Source organism: Cryptomeria japonica, chromosome 11 (genome assembly GCF_030272615.1).
Source record: "Cryptomeria japonica chromosome 11, Sugi_1.0, whole genome shotgun sequence".
NCBI lineage: Eukaryota > Viridiplantae > Streptophyta > Pinopsida > Cupressales > Cupressaceae > Cryptomeria > Cryptomeria japonica.
In genome coordinates, this window is record NC_081415.1 from 637,070,456 (window position 1) to 637,086,695 (window position 16,240).

General features: G+C 32.0%; 1 protein-coding gene across 1 annotated transcript; it reads left to right on the forward strand.

Moving 5' to 3' along the window:
- Nucleotides 1–3,853: 3,853 nt before the first annotated feature.
- On the forward strand, nucleotides 3,854–6,675 carry LOC131063106 (uncharacterized). Its single transcript, XM_057996877.1, has 3 exons — nucleotides 3,854–4,279; nucleotides 5,395–5,826; nucleotides 5,929–6,675. The coding sequence occupies exons 1-3, from the start codon at nucleotides 4,081–4,083 to the stop codon at nucleotides 6,603–6,605; spliced, it is 1,308 nt and encodes a 435-aa protein (XP_057852860.1). The 5' UTR covers nucleotides 3,854–4,080; the 3' UTR covers nucleotides 6,606–6,675.
- The last annotated feature ends 9,565 nt before the right edge of the window (nucleotides 6,676–16,240 follow it).

The window sequence follows — 16,240 nt, forward strand, 5'->3', positions numbered from 1 at the left end:
TGTTTTTGCATATCATGGACATAATAGAATTATCTCAATATAATTATCCTCAAATCATAACTTTGATAACATATTTTAAAACTCCATGATTTTTTGAAGATCTATATATTATTTATCATCTGCAAATAATTCATTTATATCAAACCCCTAAGACTAGAAAAGTTAATAGAATACCCATACCCAATCCAAGTAGTTTTAGGGTTTGCCTTGACATGTGTATTTTGGTATTGTACATTGCACCAAACCTACAATGACTTCTTGTATGATATATATCAAAGAGCTATTCTTATTAGATTTTTCTCATCTTATTTAAATCATCAAAATAACTCATGAATATATATCACATACATAGTACAAAAGGTTAAAGAGGTTCAAATTAAGGAATATAAACTCTTGTTAAGGATATAAGAGGTATGTAGATCTTATTATTGGCAACCAATGTAATGCGATTTTAGTAACAACTTTTGGAGGTTTACTCATTTATGAAGTATAGCTTGTTCGAGATCTATTATGTGTTTATATCTCTTCTTAATTCTTCTCTTAACAATTTGTAGGTTCACCTTCATTGACCCTACAAAATTGTGTATTGATTGGCTTCTTAACTATGAAAATATAATTGTAACTCTTGTTTATTCACCTAAGTTAATATTTATCATTAAAAATAAAAAGTAATTATATAATTCAAAATAATAATAATTGAAATAATAATATAAATGTTTTCAGATAAAAAAAATTTAATTATTAAAAAAAGTATATTTTAATTGTTTAATGTATATGTTTTTAAATTTATTTAAAATAAAATAAAATGATGTTTTAATTAATAGATATCTTTTTCTGAAATTGAGTGTTTTTAAATGAATTCTTAGGAATCAAATCTTGCTTAATACGAGGTCCTCCTATTATAAAAGATGAGATTGAGATCATGCCTAAAATAACTTTGATGAATATAAATATATCTACAATCAAAGAGATTTCAGCCTAAGATTTACATTTCCATATTTCAATCCAAACTCTCATACCAAATAATTAAATGTCTCAATATCATACCACATGAGATTGGAATCATAACGAATACAACTTTGATTGAACAAGAAAATTTAAATCTCTCTAATAACTAACCATGAAGTATGTTTATAAACCATCCCCAAAAAAACGCTGAATGTATTTGATAATTATGGCCGTATCAGTAACATTTGTTTGACCTACTTCTCATATTTCAATCCTTTCAACAGTAAGTTCTCCGTAAAAGGTATGTTAAGCCTCTGTATTGTTTTTTATTTAAAAAGCACTGTGGTCCTCCAAAATGTGTTTGGTGATAAAATTTCGTTGAACAGCCAAAGCATGGCGTCAAATATCACCATGAATAGTTAAAGCGTGCAAAGAGGAATGAATAATAAAAGTCCTGCGTCCTTGTCCTTCAATAATTCCCCTTCTTCATTTGGAATTTATAAAGTTGAAATGGGCATTGGCAGTTATCATTGTGGATTTTCATATGGTGACTCATAACAATCCAGATATTATTACTTTCCTTGATCTCATGACAGATTTCATCAAACTTCCACTTAAAACTAAATGCGTGTGCGAAAGAACTGTGATGGCATACTTGGACTAAACCAAATAAAGACCAAACGTTGTTGAAAGTAGATCAATGCAGCCATTTTTATAGGAATGGACAATCATTTATAGCATCTCTCAGATAGCATTCATTAACAATGAGCAATAACTAACTGATAACCTAAATTAAGGGAAGACCCGACCTTCCTAGCCAAAGGGAATATCTAGAGTTATTTAGAAGCTTTTTTTCGTTTGTAACGACCATATTTGTACTCTACGCTAGCATTACTTCTAGCAAGACAAATCCCCAACGGCTAGGCACCAACCCAAGGTGTGATGGAAGATGAACTACTCCAACACTGCAAAACAGTAGATTACTTTACTTCATTAAGAAAATGGCAAATTGCACATTCTTTATGTGTACCTGGAATTGAGGCTAAGATGTAAGTTATAGTTAACTGTTAAGAGGTTTGAGTAAGATTGTGAGCTATAACCAATCCCTGGTCTCATGGGATGAGATTAATTGTTCATGGTGGAGAATTTGGAGTTGTACATAAGAGAAGTCTGTATTAAATGTTATTATTTGAGTAAAGGAAATTCAATGAGTGTTTTTTTAATATGAGTATTATTATTGTTTGTTTTATTGTAGTTAATGTTTTAGTGATTCAAAATATGTATGATAGGTTTTTATATGTAGATCTAATTAGAAAATGAAGTTTTTTAAAAAGATGATATAAAACATGAAATCTGAAAACTTAAAAAAGATGCATATATTATCAAATTTCTTTCATAATTAATCTAATTTTAGATTTTAAATTTGTCTGATGTATATTTGTATAGTTTACAAATACAATAAACTTTATTTTAATTTTATTTTGTTAAACTTTCATGTCAACCCCCATTTCATAGACATTTATAATAACTTTATTACAATCAACTTTCCCCCTAATAAATTGTGGATAAGTTATTTTATTTATCTATGTACAAACAAAGCGGTTTATTCCTGCCATACAAGTATGTAAGTTTGAAATTTGACATAGATTGAATTAATAAATCAACTAGTCAATTACATAAATTGAAAAATCAAGGTGCTTCTCTAACTTGTGATGATCAAGATAAAGAAAAAGATGATGAGGGGTGAGTCCCTCTTATTGACACTCTGGACCCCATTGATTAATGGGGTAAGTGGGGTGATGAGGAACCTCTGCTTCCCATCTCCACTATTGCTCTCACCACTTAGTGGTTAGTTGTGTAATGTTTTTTTAATCTGAGCGCCAACTTTGTTTACACCCACTTTTTTTTGTGAATATGTGTACTATTTTTTACTTATAAATAATAATGCTAACACCTATTTATTTAATAAATTGGTGATGTTATGATATTACTATCAAGATTCAATTGCATAGTTTTTGAGTCAAACTCATTAACTCATATTTGTAGTGTTCATTACATATATGGGTGATACTAATAAAAGTAAAGCACCACTTCTTGGGAGGTCACCCATTTCAATACTATTTTGATTCAAGTACACTTAATCTTAGAGTTTTCTTCAAATTCAAATCATCTACTTAACTTGTTACCTTCACCGAATGTAAAATTATAATATTAATATCAAGATTCTAACTGATAAAAATGCTCAATTTGATTTTATGCAGCTGAAATGCCCTCACCAAAACATAGGAAAAAGATCCAAAGTAAATAAAATTATAATATTAATATCAAGATTCTAACTGGTAAAAATACTCAATTTGGTTTTATGCAGCTGAAATGCCCTCACCAAAACATACGAAAAAGATACCACGTAAATAGATGGATGTTAATTGTAGTTAAGGTGCTTATGCACTTCGATTGAAACGGTAGGTACTTACTATTTCTGTTCGAGTTCCTATATTCTATATAAAATGAAATGGTCAACTGTTTCTTATCGAAGCAAATATGCAGGAGCAAACAGCTTGATAAGTCGACACAAACAGAAGGGAGGTAGCTCTTCCGTGTGTGTAGAGGTGATGGTGGCATCATTTCAAATTGTACAATCTGTGGGTCCTGAATTTGATGTACAAGCAGTCTGATTTTGGACGTCCAAGGATTATCATCCACTACCATATCAACACGCAACCAGCTAAATACCACCCGTTTCCTCCCTCAGATCGTATCGTGTGAAATGAACAAAAGGGACGTGCCATCAGAAATTATGGTTATGGTTAACTTAATTGATTACCTCCCACCCATTACAACATACTATGTATCTAACATTTTTCTTAAAACTGCCCAAACGGTTACTTATGTTTTGTATGTTTGGAGAGTGGTCCATGTTTTGAATAGAAAAGCTAACATGACAGCTTAATCATTTTTGGTCTTCACTATTCAATTTACAGTAGTTGAGCACCTCTCCAAACATTCAATCCATGCACTATTTTGGTCTTAGAGCTAGTACTAATCATTACTTTTGGAATATGTGTGCCTGAATAATTCCAACCCCACTACTTGACAAAGATCATTGCAGAGAATTTTAGTTGTTGCGACAAAATGAATGAATCTGTACTTGAGAACATCGAAAAGACAAATAATGGCGATCCTGGTGATGTGAAAGAAGAATGTTCCGGGTCCAAAATGAGCCCCAGGGGTCACTGGAGACCAGCTGAAGATGAGAAGCTTAGAGAGCTTGTTCTACAATATGGACCCCAGAACTGGAATTCTATTGCAGACAAACTCCATGGAAGATCAGGTACACTGCTAATTCCATTATGTCTTCTTTAACTTCTCTGCGCCCAATTATGTCTTCTTCAATTTCAGTTTCACAGATTCAGCAGATCCAATCTCCGTAAGTAATGTTTTAAATTGAATTTTATCTAACAAAGTTTCGAAGCAATTAGCTTACAGCTCTCTCCCTTCAAAAAGTTTAGGACCGAACAAACCCTTTATGTGGAAACTACGAATTTTCTTTGTTCGATTGAAATCTCTTGATCCGTTACAGTTCATATGGGTCAGTTAACTCAACTTAGGATAGGATCATCCATTTGCTGCTGAAAAACTGTATTAACTGAATTTCTTATCTTTTTTCAGTAAGACTATCATCAATTCAGAGGTGGGTTATTTCCAACATCCTACCTTACACCATAGAATATGATTTTGGGACTCCTATCTTGGTTCTGATATCATATGTTGAACTACATTAATATCTATAAATTAGAACTCAATTGTAAGAACATCCATTTGATACTTGAAATGGTCTACCATTTCAACTTGGCCTTTCTTTGACAAGCCCATAATCCAGATTGACTTATTTCGAACATCTTTGTGTAATATACATAGTCTGATAAGCTTGCTCAGAGAGTTCCATTTAGCAGATGCGTTTAAAATTTTCCAAATAATTCTAGACAGGGTTCTTGCTTTAAGATGCAGCAAAATAAATTCGAGGTAAACATTCCATGTACAAAATTGAGTAAATATAAGTGAATTTTTGCAGTGGATCGAAATCTCTTGGTAATTTGCAGTCTGTCTTGCTCAGAGAATCGAAGTTATCAGTTTATGTCAACCCTTAGCAGATTCCGTTTGAGGTTTTCGGAATAATTTTAGACAGACATTTTGTCGTAAGATGGTAGAAAACAAACTCGAGCTAGGCATTCTTCCATATACATAATATCTATCTCGACCATTACCAGACTGTGTTTGAAGCTTCCGAATAATTCTACATAAACTTCTTGTGATACGATGGAACAAAATAAATTTGAGCTAAATATTTCTATCTCGATGTTTAAGTGGGTTTACTAAATGGGTTCACTATACTATTAATCATTTTCTCAACTTTTCAAATGCATCTCTAAGATGATTCTTGTGCAGGGAAGAGTTGCAGGTTGCGATGGTTCAATCAGCTGGACCCACGAATAAACCGTCAACCGTTTACAGAAGAAGAAGAAGAGAGACTTTTGGCTGCTCACAGATTACACGGCAATAAATGGGCCATGATAGCTCGCCTCTTTCCAGGGAGAACAGACAATGCAGTAAAGAATCACTGGCACGTTATTATGGCAAGAAGGCTTAGAGAAAGATCTCGAATCTATGGCAGACGAAGATCATCCACTTTGCTCAAAAAGGCTGCTGCAACAGCAAGGCACTCTGTGGACCATCATCACCACATCGGACAAACTTCTCTCAACAAATTTGTAGGCGGATATTATAAAGGAAAACCCTCTGACCTTATGTTTAATCCATGTCTCAAACCCCATTATAGCGTGAGAGCCACAGACTCAAATTCAGAGATAAATGCACCAGGTACTCTTCGAACTAAATGTTTATATTCATAACTACAGTCTTGTTTAATTGTAAAGGAATTTTGATCGATATTGATTTGGGTAATTCATAATTCTGTATCAGGTATTCAGTGCGTGGAAGGCAAGGACTATAACAACATAATCATGGGCAAATATGGTTTTGAATCCACTCGACAATTCATAGACTATTTGTCTCCTGAACCCACAATGAGAACATTTTTCTCTTTATCAGGATCATCTCGTCCTACAGTCGTCAATGGATCTGTAATTTCCAAGGCACCAGATTTATCTCAGCCTGCCAGGTCAGATTTGATTTGGCCACAACCAGTTGCACCAAGTTCAGATACTAGAATAATCAGTCACCATTTCAGATTACCACAATTTTATGATCATAATGGAGAGACAGATCAGGGCCCAGCAGAAGCCAAACAAGGGGAAGGCAGTTCAGACCTAGTAAATTTAAGCAGTAGTAAGAGCAGCTACCATCCTACAGTAGAACTCCTGGGTACAAATCATTCTCTTGAATCTAGCTACACAACTTCAAGAAAAGCACAACTTGTGCCTTTCAATCAGCCTTTTAGTACAATAAATAGCACATCCATGAATAATCAAGGACCAAAACGTTCAATCACATATCCTGAGTTAACAACGTTTGCTTCCCCTCTAAGGAGATCGGAAGTTGAGCAGTCAAGCACTAATTTCACAGAAGAGCGGGATGGAGAATGCAACAACACAACTAACGTTCATTTCATAGATTTTTTAGGAGTGGGTGAATCTTAAATCAACTCCAAACAAATGAGGAGTTGTACATATTGCTATTAAACTTAGTCTATATCTATTTAACGGCCAATCTCAAGCTGGTATGGCCAAGGCCATGGTAGACATGGCATGGAGCATTCAACCCATGAAAAACAAATATAAGCTGTAAATATAATCAACCAAACTCTCTCCTTGTTATGTTTTTTTTTATATGAATGACATGAAATGTCTGTAATATCTTAAGGACGATATTCAAACTCTACAGTAGTTTTCATTTCTTCAACTGATTTTTATCGCAATTAGGTGTCAGTCTGTAGCTTAGATTTTAACCCGATTTTATTTGTGAATTTTTTGTACGAACAAGATGACGTTAGTCTAACTTCCATTCGGCCGAATTTTTCTGCATATCTGTATTCGAATTCAAATGAAATCCGTGAATTAGTAACGTATAATTATCTACAATACCACCTGTCACAATGTATGTTTCAAGCTTTCAATTTTATTGTTTAGATCATTATAGCGACAGCTCCAGTCATTTGATATCGAAAAGACCCGAATTATGACCATTTGCCTCAATTAAAATTAAATTGACGATAATTACAATGTTATACGTGCTTGTCTACCAAAGCGTAGTAGTACCCCAGTAGGTATGCGTTGCAGCTAAACCTTTGAATTTTTATTTATTCAGACGTTGAACATCCCATAAAATCCAAACTTTTAAATATTTTGCATATATTGTTATATTGAAATTAATTTTTATGAAATATTATATTATTTTCCTACGTCGAAGATTATTTTCTTATGTGGAACAATATTATTTAGCTAAACATTTTTCAATTAAATTATTTCAAGTTGAATCTGTAGTGAAATTTTTATATCTATATAATTTCCCATTTAATATTATGTTTTCGTCAAAAGAATTTATTAAATATAATAATCCATCAATATGTGGGATACTTTTGTATTTGGTTTGGTCCACCTTTTATTCACCTTAATTTACTCATATTCTTTTATATTTTTTATTTACTCATCATCATTGCAAACTCATTCATACATACATGCATTCTCTTCCTAGTTCAACATTGTCATTTTATCAACCCAAAAAAAAAATATAAAGATTTGTTTTTCTTACTCTCTTGCCCCTTTCTATTAATCATTATGAAGAAACTTAAAATATGTTCATGTGATCTTTTTGTTATTTCAATTTATTTAAAGATGTTCAATATGCAATTAGTAAATCATCTAGACAATATAAAATAACATGTGAATATATGTCGACTCTTCAAAGATGACCTCCCGGTCACACCTACCCACCTCTTTGATTTCCTAACTTTGGTTGTTTGTTCTGGAGTTTTTGTTGCAGCCAAGCATGTTGTGGCACCTCTTGCTTTGAATATTGTCAGAGCTCTTGGGGATTATTTTTCTATTGATGTGTCTTCTTGGGTAGTGTTTGTCTTTCCTTCAAGTGGAATTTCTCTTTCCTCTATGATCATGGATCCCACTCCTTCAGATCTATTTATAGGTTTATCTTCACCTTCCTTTATTGGTGTTCTTCCTTTTGCTTCTCTTAATGGGCTAGTAGTTCCTCCATTGTTTATTGGGGTTTCTTATGTTCCTCTTTCTAGGGTTATTTTGCAGCCTATCATGGATTATTTGGTGCTTGTGTTCCCCCCTCTCACTAGATCTATTGTTCTAATTTGTGGGACTAGTCATGTCGCACTTAAGGTTTCTTCTCCTCCTACCTCCTTTGTTGATAAGGTAAAGAATGGTTCTAGGGTTGTTTCTTCTTATTGTCTTTTGAAGGGTCTTACTTTGATTTTTCACTAAGTCAACTATGGATAAGGATTTACATGTTCAAGGGAAATGACTATTTCCTTTCCATGTTCTAATTTTTCTCTTGTGGTATCTCTAGGGTAGGATGTTTTACACTATGAGAATTATTTTATGAACAAGTGTTTAATTTGAGGGTTTTTTGATCTTGGCCTTATCATCTAGAGTTGCATCAATGAATTTTCATGCATCGGTCTCCCTTAGTTGAGGGTAAGATTGATATTTACCCTTCTATCAAAGGCCTTTTTGTGGTTTTATTTGATTCTTCTAAGGATAGATAGATTGTGTTTGGGGGTGGTGCCTAATTATGGGACACGCATCTACATTTGATTAGGCATTCGTTTCCTTCCTTCAATCTCATGATGGAGTCTATTAAAGTCATTCTTATTTGGTTGAGATTATCTTACCTCCCCTTGTAATTACAATACTCTTCTACCTATGAGCCTATTGGTAATTCTCTTAAATATTTCTTGAAGGTGTACATTGCTTCAAACAAAAATTCACACACTTTTTTTTTGCATGTATTTTAGTGCCAATTGATCTACTAAAAGATTTACCTAGTGAGATTGCGATTCAAGTTAATGACCAGTCTTGGTATCAAATTTGGATTATGAGGTATTCATTTTCATTGTAGGATATTTTTGCTACTTTTCACTTGGCCTTATCTTGTTATTGTGGTTCTCATAAGTTGTCTTCTTCAACTTGGAGGAAGAATTCTCTTCCTCACCATCTTATAATGTATCTTAAGGATTTGATTTCTAATTTTAAATATTTGAAGCCATACTTCATTCTCAAGACTCCTCTACCTATACCTAGTGTGTCTCCTCTTTATCCATTGGAAAATAATATGGTTTCTCAAAGTTGTGTTTCTCCTTCTATTCTAGAAGCTAAGCTTCTAGACAAGGTCAATTGTTTCTTCTTCTCCACCTTATTCTTCAGATGGTGTTGTTCACTAGATAAGAATTTTAGGTTCCTTCCCTTCCCTCTTCTCTTAAGGTTTTAGATTTGGATGACTATACTTGGATAATTGTACAAAGGAGGAAGAAAAATCTTCCTAAGTTAGATTCTCCCTCATACGCCAAGAATATAGATGTGAACTTGCACAATTCTAGTTTAAGTGTTGGTTTATCTTCATTAGTTGTTCCTTTGTTGTATGTCTCTATTATTGTTTCATATTATTTCTTTTTTATTTTGAGATTTTGTTAGTTGCTTTTGTTGACTAGCTGCTACTAATTTTTTGAATGTTTTTGTTGTATCTATAGTCCACTTTGCTTTATAGTGGGTTGGAGGCCCTTCCTCTACTTATCATTAAAAAAAATATGAATATAAGAAAAAAATTAGAGAACGCTTAAATTTATAAAATAATTAAAGAATAAAAATCTCTCTATAATTATCTAGACCATCCCTATGTACGTATATGTTATATTTAATATTCTTCTTTGTGCTAGAATAGTCGGATGAAAACGTTTGATGTAGAAGAAACCGTTCACCTACTTGATCAATAAGCTCTTAAGTACTAATTTTAAACATTATCTTGCGAAAATTAGATGTCAAGAAGATAAATATATTTCAAGTTTTAGGTGCACATTTTGTTAGAATATTCTCCTATAGTAAAAATAAAGAAATTGAATCGATGCCACTTTATTTGATGGAATGGGACTAAAGTTTGAACCACGGAGGTGTCAAGTTTTATCTAATATTTTGTTGAAAAATATTACATATTTAGTTTCTAGTTTAGTTTATAGTTTAGAATAGTTAATAAATTAATTAAATAGTTAGTTGTTTGGGGGATTATTCCCATAAGATAATTTTGGGCAGTTATTCACATTAATGTATTCTTTAAAATAATTTATATTTAACACTATAAATCATATTGATGGACATCAATAAAATGATTTCTATGTCATATGGTTTGATCTTGTCTTTGTGTTCTACCATTTTTACATGGTACCACAACAATTATATTTCTTGTGGTTGTGAGGAATAGATATCATTGAGGGATTTTTGAAGTTACATATTGTAGTTCCAATAAAACTACAATAACATTTTTGTTTCTCAATAAAATTTCAAAATTTAAAATTAATCAAAATGTAGATGAATATAAGTATTAAGACTAGAAACATTTTCAAAAAATTCTTGGTGATTTGTGAGTAGTTTAAAGAAGAAATATTGCATGAAGAAAGATGTGACATGACAATTGAGTTTTGAACAAATTTCAATAGTGAAAATATAATCCATATTTAATCTGCTATCTCAAGTTGTGTGGGTGGACATAAAGCCATAGATTTTCTAAATTTGTAGAAGGCAAAGAATTTATTTATCTTACTAGTTCTCTAGAGGATGAATTCATATGGAAAATGAGGATTCAATATCGAGGTATTTATTTACTTTTCAAATTAATGTCCTATTTAAGGCTATATATTTTCATTTATCAATGTCATAATGTTTCATGTGAAGAAGAAGGAAAATGTTCTCATAGAAGTGTTAGAGAGATAAACTGCATTTCATAAAATTAATAAGGAGACATAAGTGGTTAAATTTACCTTTCTTTATAGAGAATAAAACTTGGAGAAATAAGTAGGATGTTTTATTAAAATTGTATGCTTTGGAGTGATAATGTCAATAGAATTCTTGTAAATGAAAGGTGGTTATTAAAGGTGAATTATTGGTTGAAACTAATACCTTAGGATTTTTTATAATGTTTATCCATATTATATTCTCAAATTATTTTAATTTTGGAACCTCCAAATAATCACACACTTGTGTTATCCAAGAGTATAATGTGGCATAAAGTGCATAAAGTCTATGTAAGGTATTACCAGAGGTTGTAGAAAATGGGAGTAGGAGGAAACCTATCACATAGAGCTAGCTTCTTTCTCGAGGGTGATTTATTACATGAGAAGAAATTTTCACATTTGTGTCCCTAAAGAAAAGAGGGGCCTTGACATTATTTGTGTCTCTAAAGAAAACTAGGGGCCTAACATCTTGAGATTTCTTATGAGTGGTCTTGAAGAAAAGACAAGACCTAGCATCTTGAGATTCTTGTGAGTATATTTAATGTATTCACTTTTGGCTAGAACTTCATACAAGAAAGGAGGGATTTTATCCATGGTACTAGAGGAGGTATTTTACATGCTCGTAGGAGACGTGGGCTTCTAGAGGAGATTTATTCTCTCATGTGTAGTATTAAGGAGTGATTTGACACACTTGAAGAGATAAAAATAAATTTGTAAGTTACTATTTTTAGTCACCTTATCCTTTTCCTACATGTATAGCTTGTAGGAAAGATAAAATAATTCTCTAATAATAAATTGGAAGCCCTTGCCGAAGTGGAGGACAAAGATTAGAGGGTTTGTGAAGTGACCAACCATTGGGAAAAGAATCTTGATAAATGGGAAGGGATTGAGGAGTAATTGAAGGGGTTGTGTGATAAGATTGACCAGTAGGAGGATAGGAAGGATTTGATGAAGGCTATTGAAGTGCTTATGAAGAGCTAGGTGTCCCTTAAAAGAAAAATGGAGGAAGTGATCACTCAGAAAAATGAAATATTTAAAAGGAATTGGGCAACTCTATAGATCATCCAAGAAGAAATCGACAAGATGCAAGAAAGAAAGAAGCAACATTTGGATTCTTCTCCTGATACTAGAGGCATAAATGTTAAGGGTGAAAGGGACTCTAGATTCCCCTGATATTTCATCTAGTAAAGTATCAAACAAGAGGATCTCCTTCACCCATAAGGTGAAGGCTATCATTTAGGACTGGAAGATCGAGAATCCGCCCACTAGGTAGGCCACTAGTTTGTGCCTTTGATGGTGGTGGATATATATTTTTTTTCTATGTTTATCCCTAGTCTTATTTATCATTGGGTTTTATGGTGTCTATTTTTGGGTGCCTACTAGATTTTGTTCCTTTTTTGCAGCTGGTACTTGGGTTTTGGGTTCTCACTCCTCATGATTCCCATGGTTTTTCTCACTTTTCATTTATGTAGTGGTTAAATATAATGTTTTGGGCCTCTCTTGATTTAATCTAATTAAAGAATAATTCTCTAATAATTTGTTTATTTAAAGTTCACTTATAATTTATCATTAGTATTTAGATCAATTGAGAAAGCATGTAGGACAAAATTATTCCTATACTACCAAGGAAGAGACAATCAAGATGTATTTTAATTTTTTACTATTTTTTTAATATCATAGGTCATAAAGATTGACACTTATTCCATTAAGCAACAGAATAAATACTTGTAAGGAAAATTGAGAGAAATAGAAATGAGACTTCTATATGCATGCAAATTAGTAACATCAAGAATCATATATGAAGTTAATCTACTTCAATAATTCACTATAATTAAATATATCCTATTTTTATTAAGAAAAAGATGACTATAAAATGATTTTAATAATTGACGTTAAAGCACCACCGAATATCCCATAATACAATCAAGTAAATAAATGTGGAAAAATAAATTCATTACCACACTCAAAAAATCTATGAAATGCCCTTATTGATGATGGAAAAATTGACCATGGATTTATCATGATAAACTACACACCTCTAGTCTTTCACAAGGTTATTTTGTTGGGAGGGTTCCACCTAAAAGCATGCTTCATGACTACATTGCCAACACATTGGACCCTCATGGGTTCTATCTTGATGGCATCCAGAATCTCACCAAAAGCTATTTTTGTTTCTCTTGGTTGAGTCTAACCATGTTAAGGCCATCCTCCAACATGGGCCTTGGTTGATAAACTTTTAAGGCACTGAGAGGGGGGGTGGGGGTGAATGAATGCAAGCAAAAACTTAATAAATCTGATAACTTTCACCAACTTGAAAATTAATAAGCATGCAAGAAATATAACCACATAAGCAAACATCCAATAAAGCATGCAAACCATAACACAATGATTTTTCACATGGAAACCCAAATGGGAAATGTCTTCAGGAAGTAAATAGGCATAAATTTCATAATCAAATTATCAAAGAGCGAATCATAACTCTAAATATAATTATTATTACTCCTAAATAACAATGAAATAATGCGATATCAATTGAATTGAATTGAAACTAATTAAAAGCTCCCTCAATTGAAACAACAAGGTTTCCATTGCTCTTCTCCATTGTTGTTGACGTAGGTGGCTCTCATGTACAACACTTGATTTCCTGGATAAGATAAACAACAATATTGAAGATTGTGATTCTGTGATTCTAGACTGAATTGAGAAAAGAGGTTGAATTTATAAATTTTCAACACAAAGGGGGTGAGAAATAGAACTCAAGTGTTGATTGATAGATAACTGATTTAGATTGATCAGTGAATTCAATTGATCGATTTGTTAACTCATTTAATTGAGTAGTCAACTGGATTGATTGAAGAGTGAACTCCATTGATTGATCAGTAGACTGAATAGATGGATTAGTTGACTGAATCGATAGGAGAGATAAGTGGATTTATTTTAAGTTAAAAAGGGTGATTGATGAGTTAACTGAGTTAACTAATTAGACAACTGATTTGATCAATCAGTTCCAATTTTAGCATGTGTTGTAGGAATTTGAAATTGAATTTGATTTTCATTTTCAATTTGAATTTGAATTTGGTCATTTGAATGCTAAAATGCACATGAAATTAATTGAAATTCAGATTTGGGGAAAATGTGAATTTGGAAATATAAAATTAGATGAAATTAAGTGAAATTCAAATTTGGGGAAATATGAAATGAAATTAGATGGAATTAATTGGAATTATAATTTGGGGAATTGGAGGAATAAGTGAATTAATTTAAATAATTTAAATGAAATTATTTAAACTCAGGAGATTGAATTAATTAAATAATAAAGATCATTTAATTAAAGAATAAATCATAATTAATTAAATAATTGATATTTAATTAATAATTAAGATAAGGTTAGCTGATTGAAATGATTTGAGAATAGAAATAGAATAATTAGAAGTGTTGAAGGGCGATAATTAGAATAAATAGTTAATTTAATCAAGTAATAAAAGAATTACTTAATTAAATATATGAATAATTAGTATTAAGTTAATGAGACATTTCTAGGTGTCTACATTTACCCCTCTTTGAGACAATGTCAGAATGAAGTTGTTTCAAAGAAAATGAAAATTTTTGCCCCATTATGCCCTGGTAACGCTAGGGTATAATGCCCCCACGAGAGATTGTTTGTGCATTGAAGGCATAAATGATCTCTCGAAAGAAGAAGAATGGTTAACTTGATGAAAGGAATGAGTTTGAAGAAAAGAAATGGTTAGAATGATTTGTAGATAAGATTGATAGGATTGATCTGATAAAGATAAAGTCTGGTTTCATGAAGGACATCCTACATAAGACAAAAAATGATCAAAACGTCTGGTTTCAGGAAGGATACATCTTGTATAAGACTGATCTATCTGATTTAGGAAGGATACATCCTGTATAAGACAAAGATAGATGATCATGTATGTTTTTAGGAAGGATACATCCTGCATAAGACAAATGATAGGTTAAAAACGTTTGGTTTCAGGAAGGATACATCCTGTATAAGACAAAGATAGATAAAAATTGGATGAATGATAAAATATGATGAAGGTGAGGAATAGTTGATATGAGAAAATGATATAATTATAGATGAAAAGATTGAAATTAAGTGATGAGAGAGATCATGTTAGATGAAAGAATGTTTGGAAAGAATGATCAAGTAGAAAAATGCTTGATGAGAGAATGATATGAAGAGACAGTCGACATGATGAGATTAGAAAAATGATATGATATGATTGATGATGAATAGTCTTCTTGTCTTTATTCATAGTGCAATACATTTTCATCATTAAGCCTTATTATGTAACAATGAAGCTTTGTACACTAGGGTATAAGGAACCAAGATGCATAGATATATCATTGCAAAGAAACAAACACATAGCAGACAAGGAATGAACCCTTCATTCTGGGAATTACGCTAGGGGTCGAGGTATGTGCAGTATTCATAGGTTGAATTCTCCTATCATAGACACCCACTAGAGCAATTGCCCTAGAACTTCATTGGTTCAAACCACAAACAACAAACAAAGAAAAGGATCATGCCCATCACGGCTCCTCTAGTCACTTTTGGACATCCTTGAGTAGCTAAAAGCAATGATCTTCACCAATTTGATGAAAAAGAGTCAACCAAAATATACAAAACTCAATAGTTGGATTGACTGTGTCTTCATGTGATTGCTTGATGTGATTTTGATAATGTCTGGTTTCAAAAGTTTTTGGACCCTGTGTAAGACCGATATGTCTGGTTTCGAGTGTACCAATTTTGTTTAAGACAAAATGTTGATCACGTTGATAGTTTGATAAATCGATAGATTAGACAGTTGATCAGTTTGATTGCAAATGTTTTGAGAAGACAGTTGTATCCTTTGTTTAACTTCGTGCAAAGTGTTTGTTGGACATCTGTTGGGGTGTTTGATTCCTACGAGACAATTTATTGCAAGTTTTTTAATTGATATTTGAATATTTTTTTTAGGTTTTTGGTATTTTTGGTATGTTTAGGATTTTTTTCCGGATCTTTTTTGAATGTTTAGAATTTTTTCAAGACTTTTATCTGAAATGTTTTGGTTGATTTTGATGTTTTTTTTTTTTATGTTTTTGGTAGTTTCTTAGGACTTTATAAGTGAATGTTTATAATTTTTTCAAGATCATTTTTTATTTTTATGATTTCTCCATGATCATTTTTTATTTTTTAGGATTTTTCAGGATCGTTTTTGAATTTTTAAGATTTTTTTAGGATCGTTTTTTAATATTTTTAATTTTTATATTTTCAAGATTGTTTTTGAATTTTTGTTTTTT

Excerpts from the sequence above, each read along its gene's own strand:
- LOC131063106 (XM_057996877.1), top strand. The coding sequence starts at position 4,081 with ATGAATGAATCTGTACTTGAGAACATCGAAAAGACAAATAATGGCGAT. Across the intron at positions 4,280-5,394 it reads CAAACTCCATGGAAGATCAG|GGAAGAGTTGCAGGTTGCGA; the intron begins GTACACTGCTAA and ends ATTCTTGTGCAG. Across the intron at positions 5,827-5,928 it reads TTCAGAGATAAATGCACCAG|GTATTCAGTGCGTGGAAGGC; the intron begins GTACTCTTCGAA and ends ATTCTGTATCAG.